The sequence below is a fragment of the Pseudophryne corroboree genome, chromosome 1 (genome assembly GCF_028390025.1).
Source record: "Pseudophryne corroboree isolate aPseCor3 chromosome 1, aPseCor3.hap2, whole genome shotgun sequence".
Lineage (NCBI taxonomy): Eukaryota > Metazoa > Chordata > Amphibia > Anura > Myobatrachidae > Pseudophryne > Pseudophryne corroboree.
In genome coordinates, this window is record NC_086444.1 from 963,859,715 (window position 1) to 963,884,020 (window position 24,306).

Here is a 24,306-nt window from a genome sequence, read left to right on the forward strand (position 1 = left end):
CGCAGTATAACACCAGTATGTGTGTAAATACATTTTAGGATACCCTCCTGCTTTCTATCAGCAGGATCCTTAAGGGCGGCCATCTCAGGAGAGGGTAGAGCCCTTACAAGCGTGTGAGCGCTTTATCCACCCTAGGGGGTGTTTCCCAACGCACCCTAACCTCTGGCGGGAAAGGATATAATGCCAATAACATTTTAGAAATTATCAGTTGTTATCGGGGGAAAACCACGCATCATCACACACCTCATTTAATTTCTCAGATTCAGGAAAACTACAGGTAGTTTTTCCTCACCGAACATAATACCCCTTTTTGGTGGTACTCGTATTATCAGAAATGTGTAAAACATTTTTCATTGCCTCAATCATGTAACGTGTGGCCCTACTGGAAGTCACATTTGTCTCTTCACCGTCGACACTGGAGTCAGTATCCGTGTCGGCGTCTATATCTGCCATCTGAGGTAACTGGCGCTTTAGAGCCCCTGACGGCCTATGAGACGTCTGGACAGGCACAAGCTGAGTAGCCGGCTGTCTCATGTCAACCACTGTCTTTTATACAGAGCTGACACTGTCACGTAATTCCTTCCAACAGTTCATCCACTCAGGTGTCGACCCCCTAGGGGGTGACATCACTATTACAGGCAATCTGCTCCGTCTCCACATCATTTTTCTCCTCATACATGTCGACACAAACGTACCGACATACAGCACACACACAGGGAATGCTCTGATAGAGGACAGGACCCCACTAGCCCTTTGGGGAGACAGAGGGAGAGTTTGCCAGCACACACCAAAGCGCTATATATATACAGGGATAACCTTATATAAGTGTTTTTACCCTTATAGCTGCTGTATTGTTAATACTGCGCCTAATTAGTGCCCCCCTCTCTTTTTTAACCCTTTCTGTAGTGTAGTGACTGCAGGGGAGAGCCAGGGAGCTTCCCTCCAACTGAGCTGTGAGGGAAAATGGCGCCAGTGTGCTGAGGAGATAGGCTCCGCCCCTTTTTCGCTGACTTTTCTCCTGCTTTTTTATGGATTCTGGCAGGGGTTAAAATTCATCCATATAGCCCTGGGGGCTATATGTGATGTATTTTCGCCAGCCAAGGTGTTTTTATTGCTGCTCAGGGCGCCCCCCCCTAGCGCCCTGCACCCTCAGTGACCGAAGTGTGAAGTGTGCTGAGGAGCAATGGCGCACAGCTGCAGTGCTGTGCGCTACCTTGGTGAAGACAGGATGTCTTCTGCCGCCGATTTTCCGGACCTCTTCTGTCTTCTGGCTCTGTAAGGGGGCCGGCGGCGCAGCTCTGGGACCCATCCATGGCTGGGCCTGTGATCGTCCCTCTGGAGCTAATGTCCAGTAGCCTAAGAAGCCCAATCCACTCTGCACGCAGGTGAGTTCGCTTCTTCTCCCCTTAGTCCCTCGATGCAGTGAGCCTGTTGCCAGCAGGTCTCACTGAAAATAAAAAACCTAAACTAAAACTTTCACTAAGAAGCTCAGGAGAGCCCCTAGTGTGCACCCTTCTCGTTCGGGCACAGAGATCTAACTGAGGCTTGGAGGAGGGTCATAGGGGGAGGAGCCAGTGCACACCAGATAGTCCTAAAGCTTTCTTTAGATGTGCCCAGTCTCCTGCGGAGCCGCTATTCCCCATGGTCCTTACGGAGTCCCCAGCATCCACTTAGGAAGTTAGAGAAATCTCACCGAATGTACACACCATATGACAGGTGAGGCAGTGACTTCCCTGCCTATCTGTTCCACATACAGTATCTGTGCTAAAAACTCTCCACATTTCCAGCAGTATATACTGCTGCACATGTGTATACTGCCCACATGTACCCTTGGGCTCATATATTGTATGTACTTCTGTCTCTGGTACTAGTTAGCGCCTGAGCCATTTACCTCACTGCACATCCCTGATATATAATAAATCAGATCCCAGTTTAGTTCAGCTAAAAAATAAATTTTTACTTTTATTTGATGTCTGGTACACTCTGTAAAAAATATCACAAAATGTTATGGTATCGGTAAAAGGAATTTTTTTTGTTTTGTTTATTTTTTACAAAGCAAATATTGCAGTGCATTCTGGGATCCATACACTGGAAGTGTCCATATTCCGTTGCCACACTCCTACATGCTACTTAAGTTTTTGTTGTTGATCTTGGCCTTTTCACCTTTTCCAGTAGGTAAGGGTCATCACAAATGGCCTTTCTGATATGTAACCATATAAATGTACTAAACCATAACTAAAAAAATATCATTGTTTACTTACAAAATAAATAATAGAAGTGATATAATTAAAATTAGTCAGAAATCACTGTACTTTATTTGACCAAGTATAGCTAGGCAATGCTTTGCAGCATTCAGCAGCTGTGTTTGGCTTTTAATATCCGTTCTGTTTTATATTTTGGGGTCTAACCCGTTAAAAAGGACTTAGTAACTTTATCCCTATGGCTATGTGGCACTGGGTGGGAGATGTCCTGAATGCTACCATGAAGTTCCCTTATGACATCAGCCTTATGGGCCCTACACACTGGCAGATAATACTGAAAGATATGAACGATCTCATTCATTAATGAACGAGACACTGTTCATATCTTTCAGTGTGGAGGCACCAGCGATGAACGATGAGCGTCCCTGCGCTCGTTCATCGTTGGTGCCCCGTCGCTTGTGCATGCAGGCCAATATGGACGATCTCGTCCATATTGGCCTGCACTGCTACGAAGCCCCCCCCCCCCCCCTTCCCCTGCCGCGAGTCACCCGTCGGCCGTATCCACCGGAATCGGGAGAGCGACACCGGAATCCCGACTGGGTGGAATACAGTCGGACAGAATCCCGCGAGGGGACTCGATGCCTCACTGCCGGGATTCCGACAGACAGGATGCTGCTGTCGGTATACTGAAAGCCGTCATCCCGTCTGTCGGTAAAACATACTGATTCCGTTATGATGTGCATATGTGCAGTTCATAGTCTGGGAGAGTCATTGATGTATGTGGATACACCTGGCAGCTTTTAGAAGGGAGAAACAGAAGTAGAGTATTCCTCAACCCAAATCTGTTTTCTTACAGGTTTATGCTCATTACAACATTCACGTGTATGTCTGTTGGACTAATGTCTGTTTTGCTGAGTATTTCACCTGTAAAATCATGTAATTTTATTTTATTTACAGATTATCATTGAAATCAGACCTATATGGATGCCTCATATTATTGCAGAAATGGATAAAGGGGGCACTTATCTGTTAGAGAGAAACATTTCACCATTCTTCATAGACTGACATTGGCAGATTTTTCAATACCAGTTGCCTAGATCCCTGCTTACACAGCTACAAACCCCAGACATCACTGCGCATCGTGGCTCCTTAGTGCCAGGGACAGTGAGGTGGAAAACCACATTTCTCACTGCATCTGTGGGGTCATGGGCCAAAGTATCTCCATTCACACTGCTCCCACAGCTAAGGGGAGATATATCAAATCTTCAAGGGTGATAAAGTGGAGAAACAGCTTCTAGCTATCATTTACCTAGCACGCTCTGTGAAATTACAGAAGCTGTTTGGTTACTATGGGCAACTTCACTTTATCACTCTTGAAGATTTAATACATCTCTTCCCTGGACACTCCATCACTGGGCCAAATGTTCACGTTTCTTTAATTATATTCTAGTGGGTTGTGTTGTACACACAGAAATAATAGCAATGTGGGAAGCTAATACAGGAATTATATGTATTATAAGAAATATGTGTAAGAAGTACAATTTAGATAAAATGTGGTGGAAAACAATTTGGGTCCAATACAGGAGCGTTTGGGACATATACATTTATATATTCTTTAATATGCTTTCTAGTATAGGTATAGCTTGGTTATTACCATCAATTCCCACTTTGTGGTGTATAAGCAGGCAAGTTACTTGTCACAGTATCATGTAAAGTAACACATGACGCTCTATGTGATGCAGCTGCAGAACTGATAGCAACACACTTTAAGACTTCTCATTATTTCAAGTGAAACGGTAAAGGCGACAATACTATATATAGTTCGGTAAATGAGCAACTGCTTGCAGGTGAGATTCACAACTTATTATTTTCAGATATAGCAAGATTCCTAGGACTGAATGTTGCCTGGAACAGTGGAGAATTACAGGTCAGCTGCCTTGTGCTGCAAGACAGAATAAGCCTGATAAGACCATATGTATTTTAATTGCTACTTATTTTCACGATTTGCTACTTTATTTTCATGATAAAAATGCGGAAACGAGTGTTTCCACATTTTAACAAAACCTTACTGTTCAGCAAAGGGTTAATTTTATTCTACAATACTTCATGGCAACCTTACATATGGGGATTGTATCCCATCCCCCTAGTTCTAGACAAGAAGTTATTTTGGACCAGGGGCTGCTCACTTAGGGTATATAGCCTCACCCTTGCCTCTACTCAGTCTTTTTCCTGTCTCCTAGTTTACACATTAGGTTTGTTTTTGTTATCAGCACTTACCCCGTTTATATCCAAGCAAATGCGCTCCTGTAGCTGCAGTCTGGATAAGGGTGGCTCCCTGGAGAAGGCTCAGTGTGCAGCTGCTTTAGGGCAAGTATGTAAGTGCTCACTATTGTTTAGGTACCGCCTAGATCCTTTTACCAACTGCCGCTGACCTCGGCGCCGGGAGCGCATGTTGGAGGTGCCCAGAGCGGTGGTTGGCAGTGGCCAAAAGTCCTGTGACGCGTCTCCTCCTGTCAGGCATTGCGGCGGACAGGAGAGCGGTGACACGGTCCTGCCCAGCTGGTGAAAGCACCCATGCGCGGCCTCTCCAGCAGGAATTGCGGGAAGGTCTGCGCATGCGCCCTCTTCAAATGTGAAAGTAGCAATATAAGATGGCGCTGTTCTGTGTTCTCTGAAGTGGTTTTCTGTAGATTTCTCCTGCATTATGGATAAAGGGGGTCATTCTGACCCGATCACTCGCTGCAGTTTATAGCAGCGATCGGGTCGGAATTGTGCCGGCGCCGCAGATGTCTCACGCAGCCGCTGCGGCCAGTGCCAGCGACGATCAACTCCCGGCCAGCCGCAGGAGCTGCGCTGGCCGGGAGTTACTCCACAAATACAAAAGCATCACCGCTGTGCGATGCTTTTGTATTTGTGCGGCGGGGGGGGGGGCTGTGCTGGGCGTCCCCCCGCATGTCAGGTAAGATAATTGTAGCTGTGCTAAATTTAGCACAGCTACGATGAACTCGGAATGACCCCCAAAGAGCCTTCTCCCTAAAAGCCTGAAAATGCCCTAAAGAGGTAGAGGGCAATAATAATTGAGGGCAATTATGATACTTTAGTATTGTTAGAATAGGTAGTAATTAAGTTATCCTCAGGATTTGGGCGCCAGAAAGAAGACTGCTAAGAAGAAAAATATTTCTAATACTTCTGCTGCATGTGATTAAGTCTTCTCTGGGAATGCTAAAATTGTGTGAAAATTGTAAGGAAACCTACGCAGGGGTTTGATCAGTCTAATCAACTGCAGGATTTGATGGACTGGATGAAAGCTTCATTTGTTACTAAGGATGAGCTGCTGACAATACAGAGTGCTAAGAGGTCTGAATTACAAGGCGATTGTAGAAAAGACTGAAGAAACAGATTTAACATTTGAGGACAGGTCCAAGAGAAATAGATGTTTTACAGTACATAAAACACTGAAGTAGATTATGACAAAAGAATGGCAAAGTGTTGATAAGCATCTGGGTAACGTGAAAAGAATTGAGTGTATGTTCCCGATTAATGAGCAATTTTGGAAGTGGTGAACTATTCCTAAAGTTGACACTGCAGTAGCAGAAGATGGTGCTATCCTAAATGATGGTATAGACAAGCACTTTAAAAAAGGCTTTAAAGAAATTGCATAGTTCTATGGCTGTTTCTTTGAGATCTGGGGTAGCCATAGCCTCAGTATCTAGAGCTTTGAGACTGTGGGGGTCCACATTGAGTACGGATTTGGAAGAAAAAAATTCAAGACAATATTTGCAGCAAATTTATCTATTATGTTTAAAGGTATAGAGTATTTATGTGAAGCATCGCTCAATGTTTTGGTGTTTGCCACAAAGTCAGTAACGGCAGGGGTGGCGGCAAGAAGAGCCCTGTGGTTACGTTCATAGGTAGCAGATGCACACTCTAAGAATAGGCTGGTTGCTTTACCGTATAAAGGTGCCTTGTTGATTGGGAACAAATTGGAAGCAACGATACAGAAAATGACGTGGGCCAATTCAGCTAGATTGCCTCAGGACAGAAGGTCCAGGTATCCAGTGATATCATCTAAACTGCAGTTTAGAGAGGCCAGAAGTTACCAGCCAGGTCGGCAGTATGGAGGCAGATTCGCTACTGGTGTGTCAAGGCAGTCCTTTCGCCAAACCTACAAGAGAGGATGTAGGAGACGATGACTACGCCAGTCTCCCTGTGGTACCAGTGGGAGGCAGACTTCTGAAATTCTTCAGACCCTAAAAAGAGTCGGTACAAGACAGATGGGTTCTGGATAATATCAAGAGGCTACCATATACAGTTTTCAGAGATTCCGAAAAGAGACAAATTTATAGAATCAGAGGTTCCCACTGTGATTCAAGAATTCAAAGCATTAGAAGACAATATACAGAAGCTGATAGTCAAAGGCTGTGGAAGTCATTCTACCATCTGAAATAGGAAAGAGGTTCTATTCCCATATCTTTCTGGTAGAAAAATCTACAGGAGGGTTCAGAACAATTTTAGATCTCAGACAATTAAATTTTTGGAATGGAAACACTGAAATCCATCTCGATGGGCGTAAACAAAGAAGATTTTATGGCACCAATCGACCTAAAGGATGCACTTATTTTACACGTTCTAGTATACAAATGCCATCGAAAATACCTCAGATTTGGCGTTCTAGGAAACATCTGCAGTTTACATGCCTTCCCTGTGGTCTGGCGAACGTTCATGAAGGTGTCGATGGTACTCATTAGGCACTCATTGCCCAAAAAAGAAAACAAGGGATAGCAATATGGCTGAAACTGCACAATCTACTAATTTGCAGAAAATCAAAAGACACAGTAAGAATTGCAGTGAACAAAACTCTACAGATACTTCAGGCACATGGATCTATGATAAATTAGGGCAAAAAAAAGTCAATTAAATCCAGTTCAACAGATACAATTCTTGGGAGTACGAGTAGATACTCTACAATACGTTATCATGATCACAAGAAAGATGCAGAAAAATTCAGGAATTGGCCACCTTGATTCAAACGAGCAGAAACATAACACTGCGGTTGTTAGGAATGATGTCCTTGACCATAGATATTATTCCTTGGGCAAGATGGCGAATGAGGAAATTGCAGTGGGAGCTGCTAAAATACAGTCAGAAAAAAAGTGTTTTTAAATAACCAGTTAAAATGATGCCGTATTACAAAAGAATCTCTGTCCTAGCTGATAGATCTGGGTCTATGTCTCAGAACAACATCCCTAATAGAACCCCATGAGTTGGTGTTGACAACTTGAGCACATCTAGCAAATTAAAACTCTCAGGTGTTCTTATGGGAAAAGATATCTTCAAACCAAAGAAAGTTGAGAGCAGTTTGGAATGCAATAAAATTATTTCAGTCTATGTTGATAAAAAGTAATCTAATGGTCGTTTCAGACAATACAACCATAGTGACTTATTTGAATTGACAAGGGGCACCAAGAGTATGGTATTACTAGAAGAGGTAACATAGATTCTGAAGTGGGCACAGGATCATCTATGTTCCCTATCAGCTCTATATGTACCAGATTTGCTTAGCAAACATAAGGTGTTGCCAGGGGAATGGATAATAGAGCCAAAAGTATTCCGAGAATTGGTAATAAAATTTGGACAACCACAAGTAGATCTTATGGCTACACATCAGAACGTAAAAGTGATCCATTTCTTTTCCAGATACCATCTACCACAGACAAGTGGAATGGACACTTTCTCCCTAACTTGGAATTTCAAGCTGGGTTAGGTGTTCCCACCTTTCCTAATGATTGCTTGTGTGTTGAGGAAAACCAGAGAAAAGCATGTAGAAGTGATTATAATCCTTCCCTATTGGCCAAGGAGAGTGTGGTTCCCAACAGTAATGAGAATGCCAATAGATGGCCCATGGATGTTACCACTTTCACCAGGGATGTTAGGCAAGGTCCGTTGTTTCACCCAAATCCACAGAGCCTGCGTTTGATGGCGTGAAAATTGAACAAGAGATGTTCAGATAATCATTTTTTACTTAATAAGTGATTCAGTTCCAGATGAAAGCAGGGAAGGAAGTACTGTATCATCACTGACTTATTATAGAGTTTGGAGAACCTTTGTTTCATAGGCTAAATCTAGATTTGATATCATGAAAGCTAACACACCCCAAGTATTGCAGTTCTTGCATAAAGGTTTTCAGAAAGGTCTGCCAATTTCTACCATTAAAGTTCATATTGCAGCTTTTAGTGTGTTATTAGATAAAATATTATCTGAGGAACAGTTGGTAAAAAATGTCTGCCACGCTATGAAAAGAATACGACCTCTAATTAAGTCAGTTTTAGCCCCGTGGGATCTGTATCTGATTCTAAACATTTTAACACTGCCTCCATTCGAGCCTTTGCAGGAGATTCCAATAGAATTTCTAACTTGTAAGGTTGTGTTCTTAACCGCTATCACTTCAGCCAGAAGGGTCAGTGAATTACAAGCACTTTGGGCAGAAGAGCCCTATTTAAATATCTTCCCATACAAAATTGTTCTGAGAACAAATCCGTCCTTTGTGCCTTAAGTATTTCATTTGACCTTCGTTCTTTCCGCAACCAAGGAATGAGAATGAGGAGAGGTTGCATATGTTGGATGTATTAAGAGCAATTTCTGTATACTTGGCCAGAGTGAAGGACTTGGCTAAGACAAAACATTTATTTGTTCTACATGTATTCATGAATAAATGTGGTGCACCCACGAAACAAACCATTGCAAGGTGGATTAGGGAACTAATTACCTTCATGTATGAAAAGAATGGTCGTGATGTTCCAGAGAATATAAAGGGACACTCGACAAGGGCTGTGGCGACTTCTTGGGCTAAGAAGGCGCAAGTATCAGTGAGAGACATTTGTACAGCGGCTACATGGTCATCGGTTCATACCGTGACAAGCCTTTATCATTTGGATGTGCCTAAGGCCCACTTTGGGAATTGTGTCCTGGAAGGGCAATATTTTGATTAAATGATTATAAGCATGATATTTCTAGTGACTAGATTATTTTTACCCACCCTAGGCATATTGCTGGTAAAGTTCCATGTGTAAGAGAGACTGCTATGAAATATTGTAGAATAAAACCAGCAAATTATACGTATCGATAATTTAATTTCTTCAAGATACTTCATGGCATCCTACAATATGCCTTCCATATTTATATATTTTTCCAGATTGTAGAGAGGAGACACGCAAAAGACTGAGGAGGAGAGGCAAGGGAGAAGCTATATACCCTAAATGGGTGATCCCTAAACCAAAACTTCCTGTCTAGAACTACGGGGATGGGGTACAATCTCTATGTGTAAGGCTGCCATGAAGTATCTTGTAGAAATGAAATCAGCAATAAGTATAATGTTCTGTTTATCTTCTCCATTCATACCCATCTCGCTGAATACAGCACAGTAGAAATCAATCTATTGAGCTCTATTGTGGTTTAACGTTTCATGCTATTCAGCAAGTATCAAACGTTACACTTCCCGATAAAATGTTACTTTATAAACGCCATTTCAGAATGGCGTTATATAAAGAAAATCCATACAGCTGATGAAAAATGCAGGGAGAGAGGAATATTTTCCCATCAGTCCCTGCAGGATGTTGAAACAAGCAGCAATTGTATGCCCAACACCAGCCTCTCAAAGCTTCTAATTGATTAAAATGTGTATATAGGCTTTATATTAGTCTGTATATATGTATATTTATGTGGTTTATATATACATTTTATATATAAATTTTACATTTTATTAAATATTTTATTTAGTTTAATAGAAATTTTAAATGTTATTTATATATAATCCACAGAAATATAAATGTATACAGACTAATATAAAGCCTGTATACACATTTTAATCAAGTTAGAAGCTTTGGGTGGCTATAGCTGGCCATACACTTGCCACTCGTCACACTGCAGACTTAATGCAAATAGAAGACTATACACATTGTTCAGTAAAAGCAGGGCTGCGCATACACAGAACCAGAAATAGAAGGTTTTGGTTTTCAGATGTCCAAAAACAAAGCCTTCTAGAACCTCGCAGGAACAGCGTCTTACCGCAACCGCTGTTAATTTGAAGTTTATTGCTGAATAGCCGTGAAAAGAGATACCATGTCAATAATGTCTGATAATGATTGGGACAATTTCAAGATTTTTCATGAATAGATCCTATTATCACTTAATGTACAACTCATCCAGTTACATACTGATACAATAGCATCCTAGCTGCATGTTGTCTACAAATACAGTTTCTGGGGTGTAGCTGGTAACGGTGTTGTATTGGAGTAGAGCCCTGGTGTACAGCCTTTCTGGCATACAGTATATAGTGATTAACTATGTATTTGCTGGCATTATCATGTGTCTATGTTCCAATCCTTGCTGTGCTTCAGTCTTTCAGTGGTTGAATCCAGACATCACTGTAAATATATATATATATATATATATATATATATAAACTCTATAATCTTGTCCTCCCATTATCACTGAATCCTGATTAGAGGATTGTCCCAGTTCTCTCTATTGTCCAGTCAGACATGAATACTGGTAAGAAGAGTGAATGACCCGTTTCCTTTTAAGGTCCACTTGCCCATTTTGGATAGTCTAGAACGATTCTTCCTACTGCTGTAGGTGTTATGTGTAGCTCATCCTTGTTGGATGAGTGGTGACTGAGACTTCAGAGTCTGTATACAGTTCAGGTCTTATTGTCTCTGGAGAATTGTCTTGTAGTGGCCACATTTCCACCCAAAAATATGAGGGTGAATAAGCTTTCTGTTTATTATTCCCAATTGAATGACGTTGTTTGTAGTTATTCCAAATCTGACCAATCATTTCTTTAAATGGTCTGGTTGTAATGGTATAAATAATGGGATTCAGAGCACTGTTTATTGGCAGTATGAAGATCACAACCCAAGAACTGATGGAACCTGAAAGATACAATAAATTGAGTATTAGTTCCTTTATTTAAAGGACTGGAATTCCTAAAACTGGAATAATCAGATGCCTGCTATGAAAGCCAATATATGGTTTGGGTGATAGGTCGACAGTCAATAGGTTGACCACTGTTGGTTGACATGGACAAAATGGTCGTCATAGTCAAAAGTTGACATGAGTTTTTATATATATATATATATATATATATGGAGTAAAAAGGTTCTCATGGGAGCCAATCAGCCTTTAGATTAATAATATTTAACAATATTTAAAAGGTTTTTATTTATACACAAATAAAAGGTACTTGTAACCTAAAAATTCGACATTGATACAATAGTCTAAAAATTCAGTAAAACGATTTCACAATCTTATACATAGACATTTTTAGTTGATATGAGGAATTTATAGTCAGGTAATCACAATCAGAACTTGAAAAGGACGTGTATCCAACCAGATGCTTGTGGTGGTGACTTTTTTGACCCAATACTGCGAAACCCAACGCGTTTCGTCCGTTAGGACTTCATCAGGGGTTTACAATCCGTTTTTGTGAGAAAATAATTTACCACTGGTTAGGACGGGATTAAATTCCTAATGCTACATCCAATCACATGTTCTTTTCAAATGATGTGGTGTCTAAATTGGCTTCATCAAAACAAAAATTTACAATTAAGTTGAAGTCAGATGTTGTGATTTTCCCTAATTTCCTGTGAAGTTATGCCAGTTCCTGTGAAAAAGGAATAGTGCGGTTCAAGATTGGAGATCTCTAAAAGAACCCCATTTTTTGGAGATACTTATTGGAGCAGAGGTGAATTATAAGGTTTCACTCTCCTTGAGGAAATTAGGGAAAATCACAACATCTGACTTCAACTTAATTGTAAATTTTTGTTTTGATGAAGCCAATTTAGACACCACATCATTTGAAAAGAACATGTGATTGGATGTAGCATTAGGAATTTAATCCCGTCCTAACCAGTGGTAAATTATTTTCTCACAAAAACGGATTGTAAACCCCTGATGAAGTCCTAACGGACGAAACGCGTTGGGTTTCGCAGTATTGGGTCAAAAAAGTCACCACCACAAGCATCTGGTTGGATACACGTTCTTTTCAAGTTCTGATTGTGATTACCTGACTATAAATTCCTCATATCAACTAAAAATGTCTATGTATAAGATTGTGAAATCGTTTTACTGAATTTTTAGACTATTGTATCAATGTCGAATTTTTAGGTTACAAGTACCTTTTATTTGTGTATAAATAAAAACCTTTTAAATATTGTTAAATATTATTAATCTAAAGGCTGATTGGCTCCCATGAGAACCTTTTTACTCCATATCTATCTTTGATACCTTATCTGACAGAGGGTATTTCTTATTGGTTTGAGACTAGTGGTAAAGCGCAGAAAAGGGTTACCTCTTGTTTTGTAATATATATATATATATATATATATATATATATATATATATATATATATATATATATATATATATATATATATAATATAATTTTCATTTTCAACTTTTTCATACTTTACCATCCACATGTACTACGATTGGGAATAGTAACCTGTGCTGAGCGCAGCAGCAGTGCACTAATTGGGGTTCCCGGTCATTTTACAGAGTAAACGACAACCCCTCCCCCCCCCAAAAAAAAAAAAATCATGTCAACCGTTTCCTGTGTTGACCTTTTCCGTGTCTACCTTCTTCCCATGTCGACCTTTTGGGGTCGACGTAGACACTTTCAGCTCGACCCAGTGATCCACACCCATATTGTTCAATATGTACCAACAGTTCTATCACAAAATAGAACAAGGTAGAGCATTATTACTCTTCTTCATTACAGACAGATAAAGCTACTTCCTGGTGTTGTACTGCAGTCACTTAAGCTGTTGTGACATAGCAAGCCACGGCCCTAAGTATATTCCACCAATCCGCAAAATGCATTTCTGTAGAGCAAGCCTGTCAGTTGCCTTTGATATACTGTGTATTGATCAAATAATCACTTTGCTAGCTATTGAAACATCTTACACACAAGAGGTTTTATAACTCAAAAACATTTAACATGTACTATGTAATTTCTAAAAATAGAAAAAAAAATACCTATTCCCAATTCCCAAGCTCTGATAGTAGCTGTCCCATAATGAGAGAAAATGTACTAGCTAATGAGTAAAAGTAATTAATATAGAGATTACCTGTATTTTGCAAGCTCTACAAAACACATTCAAATGATCATTGACTGGGCAATTTGGTATTCATATTAGTCCTTCAAGATTATCGTTAAGCAGAGGGCACACACAAGTATTTAAGAAAATGAGTTATACTGAAAATTAAAATTGCAAATGTGTATCTGATAACCTTATTTCTCTAAGGATACAAAGTGTCAGTTCTACAGTTAATTCACAATTTTTATAGCTGCAAATTTAATTCACATGGTCACATTCTGTATGTTAAAATGGAAAAGTTCATTAAGATGAAAGGGTTTCTTTCTGATAGTACTACAGTACACTGTGTATAACCAAAAATGAATCTCCCTCTAGTATTGAAGTCATTTACATTTTTTCCTCACCTCACAGGTTTTCCTACTGTACCTGTAAATTCAGATCACCCATCAACAGTCCAATACAGCCTTTCTTTAGTAAATACAGTAAACCATGATTAAATTAATATAGTCCCAACCATTTTGCAGCTGTCCACTGATTTTGCAGTCGTCCACAGACATAACTAGATCTTGAAATTCATAAAACATAACTAAGCTACAGTATGTCTTCTCTTGATGTCTTCATTGCTCAATGTTTTCTCTAACGTCCTAGAGGATGCTGGGGTCCATTTAGTACCGTGGGGTATAGACTGGTCTGCAGGAGCGTTTGGCACTTTAAGACTTTTTTACAGTGTGAACTGGCTCCTCCCTCTATGCCCCTACTCCAGACCTCCGTTTAGAAATTGTGCCCGGTGAGACTGGAGGCACGCTAGTGGAGCTCTACAGAGTTCTGCTGGAAAATACTTTGTTAGGTTTTTTATTTTCAGGGAAGCTGCTGGCAACAGCTTCCCTGCTTTGTGGGACTTAGGGGGGGGGGGGGGGGGGGAGGAGTAGGAACCAACTTCCTGTGTAGTTCCATGGCTCTGCTCCCACTGACAGGACACCATTAGCTCCTGAAGGGTACTGAACATAGCCCACGCCTGGCTACCGCTCACTCCCACAGTACTGCCGCCACCCCCTAACAGAGCCAGAAGTCAGAAGAGTGGTGAGTATATCACCGGAGACCTGCAGAGAGGGGCCCTCCGGTCATTGTTGGCGGCAAAAGGTACAGCGCAGCGGTGGGAAAATTCTCAGCTATGGCGGTTTCGGCTCGCAGAGCACTGTGGATTCGCCAGTGGAATGCAGATGCAGAATCTAAAAAGAATATTGAAGCTCTCCCCTATAAGGGTGAGGCGCTTTTTGGAGATGATCTGGATACCTGGATTTCAAAAATTACCTCGGGTAAGTCAGCTTTTCTTCCTTATGCAGCAGCACTTGCAAAGAAGACATACTCTGCTCATCCGATGCAGTCCTTTCGGCCCAACAAGTACAAAAAGGCCAAGGGTACCCCCTTCTTCGCAGGGAGAGGGCGGGGAAGAGGTTAGAAACCTTCAGCAGCATCAGGATCTCAGGAGCAGAATTCAGCCGTTGTTTCTGCAAAAACCAAAGCATGACACTGGGGCTCCCCTGCGGGAGTCCGCTCAGGTGGGGGCGCGTCTGAAACTCTTAAGGCCAGATCTGGATACAATCAGAACTTGATCCCTGGATATTGCAAATAGTATCTCAAGGTTACAAATTGGAGTTTCAGGATCTCCCCCCATGCAGATTTTTCAAATCAGCCTTACCAGCTTCTGTACAAGACAGAAAATAACGGAAGCAATACAAAAATTACGTCAGGACGAGGTAATCACCTTAGTCCCATTGCTACAATGGGGAAAGGAATTTTATTCAAGCCTGTTTGTAGTACCGAAGCCGGACGGCTCGGTCAGACTGATTTTAAACCTAAAATCGTTGAATCTTTATCTAAAAAGATTCAAATTCAAGATGGAGTCTCTAAGAGCATTGATCTCCAGTTTGGAGGAGAAGGAATTCATGGTGTCGGTGGACATCAAGGATGCATATCTGCATGTTCCCATTTACCCCCCACATCAAGCATACCGGAGGTTTGCGTTTCAGGACTGTCACTATCAGTTCCAGACATTGCCATTCGGGCTCTCCACAGCACCGAGAGTGTTCACCAAGGTGATGGCAGAGATGATGGTTCTCCTTCGCAAGAAAGGAGTCAACATAATTCCTTACGTGGATGATCTCCTATTAAAAGCGAGATCCAGGAAAAAGTTAGTGCAGAGTACTGCACTATCCCTGACAGTACTTCAGAAACATGGTTGGATCATAAACTTTCCAAAATCACAGTTGGAACCGACGATGAGATTATCATTTCTGGGAATGATACATGACACCGAGGTACAGAAAGTATTTCTACTGGTGGAAAAGGTTCTGGAAATCCAGACAATGGTCAAACAAATTTTGAAATCAGCACGTGCGTCGATTCATCAGTGCATCCGCCTGCTGGGGAAGATGGTAGCGTCTTACGAGGCTCTACAGTATGGCCAATTCCATGCAAGGGTGTTCCTGTGGGATCTACTGGACAAATGGTCTGGATCGCATCTACACATGCACCAGAGAATAATCCTGTCGACGAAAGCCAGAATTTCGCTCCTGTGGTGGCTACACAGTTCTCACCTCCTAGAGGGACGCAGGTTCGTGATTCAAGCCTGGATCCTAGTGACCACGGATGCAAGTCTCTGAGGTTGGGGAGCAGTCACGCAAGGGGAAGGCTTCCAAGGAAGATGGTCAAGTCAAGAAACACTTCTTCACATAAACATTCTGGAGTTGAGAGCAATTTACAATGGTCTTCTACAAGCGGCGCATCTTCAAGATTGTCCCATACAGATCCAGTCAGACAATGTAACAGCAGTGGTTTACATAAACGGCCAGGGCGGAATGAAAAGCAGAGCGGCAATGCAGAGGTAAAAAGAATACTTCTCTGGGCAGAAAGGCACGCACAAGCTCTGTCAGCAATCTTCATTCCAGTAGTGGACAACTGGGAAGCAGACTTCCTCAGCAGACACGATCTCCACCTAGGAGAATGGGGCCTCCACCAAGAGGTCTTTGTGGAGGTAGCAAGTCGTTGGGGCATTCTTCAAGTAGATATGATGGCATCTCGTCTCAACAAGAAGCATCAGAAATATTGTTCCAGGTCGAGAGACCCACAAGCAATAGCAGTGGATGCATTGGTAACCCAGTGGGTGTTCCAGTCGGTGTATGTGTTCCCTCCACTTCCGCTAATGCCAAAGATTCTCAAGATCATAAGAAGAACAAGGGTTCGGGCGATCCTCATTGCCCCAGACTGGTATCCAGATCTTCAGGAGTTACTGATAGAAGATCCTCGGCCTCTTCCTCTTCGCGAGGACCTGCTTCTGCAGGGGCCGTTTGTTTATCAAGACTTATCGCGGCTACGTTTGACGGCATGGCTGTTGAGCGCCAGATCCTAGCCCGAAAGGGCATTCCCAACAAGGTCATTTCCAGACTTATTCAGGCCAGGAAAGGAGTAACGTCTAGACATTACCATCGTATTTGGAGAAAATATGTATCTTAGTGTGAATCCAGGAATTCTCCAAAGGTGGAGTTTCAATTAGGACGTATTCTCCTATTTCTACAGTCTATCAAGGTCCAAATTTCGGCCTTGTCCATTTTCTTTCATAAACAATTGGCTTCCCTTCCTGAAGTTCAGACGTTCCTGAAGGGGGTTCTGCACATCCAACCACCATTCGTGCCTTCTATGGCACCATGGGACCTTAACGTGGTGTTGCAGTTCCTTCAATCGGATTGGTTTGAGCCTCTGCAAGAGGTTGAGTTAAAGTCTCACCTGGAAAGTGGTCATGCTGTTGGCCTTGCCATCCGCGAGACAGGTGTCTGAGTTGGGGGCCTTGTCTCACAAGGGCCCCTATTTGATCTTTCATGAAGATAGGGCTGAACTGAGAACTTGTCAGCACTTTCTTCCAAGGGTTGTGTCTTCATTCCATATTAACCAACCTATTGTGGTGCCAGTGACTACTGACACCTCTGCTCCTTCAAAGTTCTTAGACGTGGTCAGAGCTTTGAAGATTAACGTTACAAGGACAGCTCATATTAGGAAAACCGAAGCATTGTTTATCCTGTATGATACCAACAAGATTGGGTGTCCTACTTCTAAGCAGACAATTGCACGATGGATCAGATGTATGATTCAGCATGCTTATTCCACGGCAGGATTGCCGGTACCGAATTCGGTTAAGACCCACTCTACTAGGAAAGTGGGTTCTTCCTGGGCGGCTGCCCGGGGTGTCTAGACTCTACAGCTTTGCCAAGCAGATACTTGTTCAGGGGCAAACTCGTTTGCTAAGTTCTACAAGTTTGACACCTTGGCCGCTGATTACCTTTAATTCGGTCAATCAGTTCTGCAGGAACATCCACACTCTCCCGCCCGTACTGGGAGCTTTGGTACATCCCCATGGTAGGACGTTAGAGAAAATAGGATTTTATATACCTACCGTTAAATCCTTTTCTCGTAGTCCGTAGAGGATGCTGGGCGCCAGTGCTCCTTTTTCCTGCATATTATCTTTTCTTCTTGCACAAGTTATCACGTGTTAAGTTGTTGTTCAGCAGTTGCTGTACAGTTATTCATGCTCGTTGGCATGTGTTTGAGTTGTATGCCATGTTGTGCGGCATGGTTGATGGTGTGTGAATCTCGCCACTAGCTTAAAGTAAATCCTTCTCTCGAAGTTTGTCCGTCTCCTCGGGCACAGTTCCTATACTGAGGTCTGGAGGAGGGGCATAGAGGGAGGAGCCAGTTCACACTGTAAAAAAGTCTTGAAGTGCTGAAGGCTCCTGTGTCTATACCCCATGGTACTAAATGGACCCCAGCATCCTCTACGGACTACGAGAAAAGGATTTACCGGTAGGTATATAAAAGCCTATTTTTCTGACGTCCTAGTGGATGCTGGGAACTCCGTAAGGACCATGGGGAATAGCGGCTCCGCAGGAGACTGGGCACAACTAAAGAAAGCTTTAGGTCTACCTGGTGTGCACTGGCTCCTCCCACTATGACCCTCCTCCAGACCTCAGTTAGATTTCTGTGCCCGGCCGAGCTGGATGCACACTAGGAGGCTCTCCTGAGCTCCTAGAAAGAAAGTATATTTTAGGTTTTTTATTTTACAGTGAGACCTGCTGGCAACAGGCTCACTGCAACGAGGGACTAAGGGGAGAAGAAGCGAACCTACCTAACTGGTGGTAGCTTGGGCTTCTTAGGCTACTGGACACCATTAGCTCCAGAGGGATCGCACACAGGACCCGACCTCGTCGTCCGGTCCCGGAGCCGCGCCGCCGTCCCTCTTACAGAGCCAGAAGCAAGAAGTGTCCGGAAAATCGGCGGCTGAAGACTTCGGTCTTCTCCAAGGTAGCGCACAGCACTGCAGCTGTGCGCCATTGCTCCTCATGCACACCACACACTCCGGTCACTGATGGGTGCAGGGCGCTGGGGGGGGCGCCCTGAGCAGCAATAGTAACACCTTGGCTGGCAAAACTGACACCATATATAGCCCTAGAGGTTATATAGGTGTAAATTACCCCTGCCAGATTTACACAAACAGCGGGAGAAAGCCGGCCGAAAAAGGGGCGGAGCCATTTTCCTCAGCACACTGGCGCCATTTTCCCCCACAGCTCCGCTGGAAGGATCGCTCCCTGGCTCTCCCCTGCAGTCCTGCACTACAGAAAGGGTAAAAAAGAGAGGGGGGCCAATAAATTTAGGCGCAGTATATATAATACAAGCAGCTATAGGGGAAAACACTCTGTATAGTGATATCCCTGTGTTATATAGCGCTCTGGTGTGTGCTGGCATACTCTCCCTCTGTCTCCCCAAAGGGCTTTGTGGGGTCCTGTCCTCTGTCAGAGCATTCCCTGTGTGTGTGCTGTGTCGGTACTGCTGTGTCGACATGTATAATGAGGATAATGATGTGGAGGCAGAGCAAATGCCTGTGAATGTGATGTCACCCCCTGCGGGGTCGACACCTGTGTGGATGGACTTATGGAAGGAATTACGTGACAGTGTCAGCTCCTTACATAAAAGGTTTGACGACATAGGACAGCCGGCTACTCAGCTTGTGCCTGTTCAAGCGTCTCAAATGTCATCAGGGGCTTTAAAACGCCCGCTACCTCAGATCGCAGACACAGATGTTGACACGGATACCGACTCCAGTGTCGACGACGATGAGACTAGTGTACCTTCCAATAGGGCCACCCGTTACATGATTGAGGCCATGAAAAATGTATTACACATTTCTGATAGTACCCCAGGTACCACAAAAAAGGGTATTATATTTGGTGAGAAAAAACTACCAGTAGTTTTTCCTGCATCTGAGGAATTAAATGAGGTGTGTGAGGAAGCGTGGACTTCCCCCGATAAGAAATTGATAATTTCTAAACGGTTATTGGCAGCGTACCCTTTCCCGCCAGAGGATAGGTCACGTTGGGAAACACCCCCTAGGGTAGATAAAGCGCTTACACGTTTATCAAAAAAGGTGGCACTACCGTCTCCGGATACGGCCGCCCCAAAAGGAACCTGCTGAGAGAAAGCAGGAGGCTACCCTAAAAGCTATATATACACACACGGGCATTATATTGCGACCAGCGATTGCATCGGCATGGATGTGCAGTGCTGCTGCTGCGTGGTCAGATTCCCTGTCGGATAATATTGATACTCTGGATAGGGACAATATTTTGCTGACAATAGAGCATATAAAAGACGCTGTCTTATACATGCGTGATGCACAGAGGGATATTTACCGGCTGGCATCAAAAATAAGCGCAATGTCCATTGCCGCCAGAAGGGGGTTATGGACTCGGCAGTGGTCAGGTGATGCCGATTCAAAAAGGCACAGCGTCCGGTAAGTCCACAGCATGACGCTGGGGCTTCACAGGCGGACCCGGGTACGGTGGGGGCCCGTCTCAGAAATTTCAGCGCACAGTGGGCTCTCTCACAGGTGGATCCCTGGATCCTTCAAGTAGTATCTCAGGGGTACAGGCTGGAATTCGAGGCGTCTCCCCCCCGCCGTTTCCTAAAATCTGCCTTACCAGCAACTCCCTCTGCCAGGGAGGCAGTGTTGGTGGCTATCCAAAAACTGTATTCACAGCAAGTGATTGTCAAGGTACCCCTCCTTCAACAAGGGAAGGGTTACTATTCCACAATGTTTGTGGTACCGAAACCGGACGGTTCGGTGAGACCCATCTTAAATTTAAAATCCTTGAACACATATATCAAAAGATTCAAGTTCAAGATGGAATCGCTCAGGGCGGTTATTGCGAGCCTGGACGAGGGGGATTACATGGTATCCCGGGACATCAAGGGTGCTTACCTGCATGTCCCCATTTACCATCCTCACCAGGAGTACCTCAGATTTGTGGTACAGGATTGCCATTACCAATTCCAGACACTGCCGTTTGGGCTGTCCACAGCACCGAGGGTGTTTACCAAGGTAATGGCAGAAATGATGATACTCCTTCGAAAAAAAGGGAGTTTTAATTATCCCGTAATTGGACGATCTCCTTATAAAGGCGAGGTCCAGGGAGCAGTTGTTGGTCGGGGTAGCACTATCTCGGGAAGTGCTACAACAGCACGGATGGATTCTAAACATTCCAAAGTCACAGCTGGTTCCTACCACACGCCTACTGTTCCTGGGGATGGTTCTGGACACAGTATAGGAAAAAAAAAAGTGTTTCTCCCGCTGGAGAAAGCCAAGGAGCTGTCATCTCTAGTCAAGAGACCTCCTAAAACCAAAACAGGTATCGGTGCATCACAGCACACGAGTCCTGGAAAAAAATGGTAGCTTCCTACGAAGCAATTCCATTCGGCAGGTTCCATGCAAGAACTTTTCAGTGGGACCTCTTGGACAAGTGGTCACGATCGCATCTTCAGATGCATCGGCTGATAACCCTGTCTCCAAGGACCAGGGTATCTCTACTGTGGTGGCTGCAGAGTGCTCATCTTCAAGAGGGCCGCAGATTCGGCATACAGGACTGGGTCCTGGTGACAACGGATGCCAGTCTTCGAGGCTGGGGAGCAGTCACACAGGGAAGAAACTTCCAAGGACTTTGGTCAAGTCAGGAGTCGTCCCTACACATAAATATTCTGGAACTGAGGGCCATTTACAATGCCCTAAGTCAGGCAAGGCCCCTGCTTCAAAACCAGCCGGTACTGATCCAATCAGACAACATCACGGCAGTCGCCCATGTAAACCGACAGGGCGGCACGAGAAGCAGGATGGCGATGGCAGAAGCCACAAGGATTCTCCGATGGGCGGAAAATCACGTCTTAGCACTGTCGGCAGTGTTCATTCCGGGAGTGGACAACTGGGAAGCAGACTTCCTCAGCAGACACGACCTACACCGGGGAGAGTGGGGACTTCATCCAGAAGTCTTCCAACTGATGGTAAACCGTTGGGAAAGGCCACAGGTGGACATGATGGCGTCCCGCCTAAACAAAAAACTAGAGAGATATTGCGCCAGGTCAATGGACCCTCAGGCGATAGCTGTGGACGCTCTAGTGACACCGTGGGTGTACCAATCGGTTTATGTGTTCCCTCCTCTGCCTCTCATACCAAAGGTACTGAGAATAATAAGAAAACGAGGAGTAAGAACGATACTCGTGGTTCCGGATTGGCCAAGAAGAGCTTGGTACCCAGAACTGCAAGAAATGATATCAGAGGACCCATGGCCTCTACCGCTCAGACAGGATCTGCTACAGCAGGGGCCCTGTCTGTTCCAAGACTTACCGCGGCTGCGTTTGACGGCATGGCGGTTGAATACCGGATCCTAAAGGAAAAGGGCATTCCGGAGGAAGTCGTTCCTACGCTGATAAAAGCCAGGAAAGAAGTAACCGCAAACCATTATTTGGCGAAAATATGTTGCGGGGTGTGAGGCCAGGAAGGCCCCAACAGAAGAATTTCAGCTGGGTCGATTTCTGCACTTCCTACAGTCAGGAGTGACTATGGGCCTAAAATTGGGTTCCATTAAGGTCCAGATTTTGGCTCTGTCCATTTTCTTCCAGAAAGAACTGGCTTCACTACCTGAAGTTCAGACATTTGTAAAGGGAGTGCTGCATATTCAGCCCCCTTTCTCTGACGTCCTAGTGGATGCTGGGACTCCGTAAGGACCATGGGTAATAGCGGCTCCGCAGGAGACAGGGCACAAGAATAAAAGCTTTAGGATCAGGTGGTGTGCACTGGCTCCTCCCCCTATGACCCTCCTCCAAGCCTCAGTTAGATTTTTGTGCCCGAACGAGAAGGGTGCAGGCTAGGTGGCTCTCCTGAGCTGCTTAGAATATAAGTATATTTTAGGTTTTTTATTTTCAGTGAGTCCTGCTGGCAACAGGCTCACTGCATCGTGGGACTAAGGGGAGAAGAAACGGACTCACCTGCGTGCAGAGTGGATCGGGTTTCTTAGGCTACTGGACATTAGCTCCAGAGGGACGATCACAGGTTCAGCCTGGATGGGTCCCGGAGCCGCGCCGCCGGCCCCCTTACAGAGCCAGAAGAGCGAAGAGGTCCGGTGAAATCGGCGGCAGAAGACGATCCTGTCTTCAGACTAAGGTAGCGCACAGCACCGCAGCTGTGCGCCATTGCTCTCAGCACACTTCACACTCCGGTCACTGAGGGTGCAGGGCGCTGGGGGGGAGCGCCCTGAGACGCAATATAACAGATAATACCTTAGGTTGGCTAAAGAATACATCACATATAGCTCTTGGGCTATATGGATGTATTTTAACCCCTGCCATTTTTTACAGAAAAAGTGGGAGATAAGGACGTCGTGAAGGGGCGGAGCCTATCTCCTCAGCACACAAGCGCCATTTTCCCTCACAGCTCCGCTGGAAGGACGGCTCCCTGACTCTCCCCTGCAGACTTGCTACTGAATCAGGGTAAAAAAGAGAAGGGGGGGCACTATTGGCAGCTATAAACTATATAAACAGCAGCTATAAGGGAATAACACTTATATAAGGTTATCCCTGTATATATATATATAGCGCTTGGTGTGTGCTGGCAGACTCTCCCTCTGTCTCTCCAAAGGGCTTGTGGGGTCCTGTCCTCTATCAGAGCATTCCCGGTGTGTGTGCTGTGTGTCGGTACGTGTGTGTCGACATGTATGAGGAGGAAAATGATGTGGAGGCGGAGCAATTGCCTGGGTTAGTGATGTCACCTCCTAGGGAGTCGACACCTGACTGGATGATCGTATTTAAAGAATTAAGTGATAATGTCAGCACTTTGCAAAGAACGGTTGATGACATGAGACAGCCGGCAAATCAATTAGTGCCTGTCCAGGCGTCTCAGACACCGTCAGGGGCCCTAAAACGCCCGTTACCTCAGTGGGTCGACACAGACACAGATACTGAGTCTAGTGTCGACGGTGAGGAGACAAACGTAATGTCCAGTAGGGCCACACGTTACATGATCACGGCAATGAAGGAAGCATTGAACATTTCTGACACTACAAGTACCACAAAGAAGGGTATTATGTGGGGTGTGAAAAAACTACCAATAGTTTTCCCTGAGTCAGATGAGTTAAATGAGGTGTGTGATAAAGCGTGGGTTTCCCCCGACAAAAAACTGCTATTTTCTAAAAAATTATTGGCACTATATCCTTTCCCGTTAGAGGTTAGGACACGTTGGGAAACACCCCCTAGGGTAGATAAGGCGCTCACACGTTTATCTAAACAAGTAGCGTTACCGTCTCCTGATACGGCCACCCTCAAAGAACCAGCAGATAGAAGGCTGGAAAATATTCTTAAAAGTATATACACACATACTGGTGTTATACTGCGACCAGCAATCGCTTCAGCCTGGATGTGCAGTGCTGGCGTCGCGTGGTCGGATTCCCTGACTGAAAATATTGATACCCTGGATAGGGACAATATACTGTTAACTATAGAGCATTTGAAGGATGCATTACTATATATGCGTGATGCACAGAGGGATATTTGCACCCTGGCATCAAGAGTAAGTGCTATGTCCATTTCTGCCAGAAGAGCGTTATGGACGCGACAGTGGTCAGGCGATGCGGATTCCA

The 24,306-nt window shown here is 44.2% G+C and overlaps 1 protein-coding gene across 1 annotated transcript in view; it reads right to left on the reverse strand.

Moving 5' to 3' along the window:
• Window positions 1–10,357: 10,357 nt before the first annotated feature.
• Window positions 10,358–24,306, reverse strand: part of RXFP1 (relaxin family peptide receptor 1) — a 589,706-nt gene continuing 575,757 nt past the window's right edge. The window contains exon 18 of the mRNA XM_063920473.1: window positions 10,358–11,131. Coding sequence (XP_063776543.1) covers window positions 10,839–11,131 — 293 coding nt within the window. The 3' untranslated portion in view covers window positions 10,358–10,838. The remainder of the gene's footprint in view (window positions 11,132–24,306) is intronic.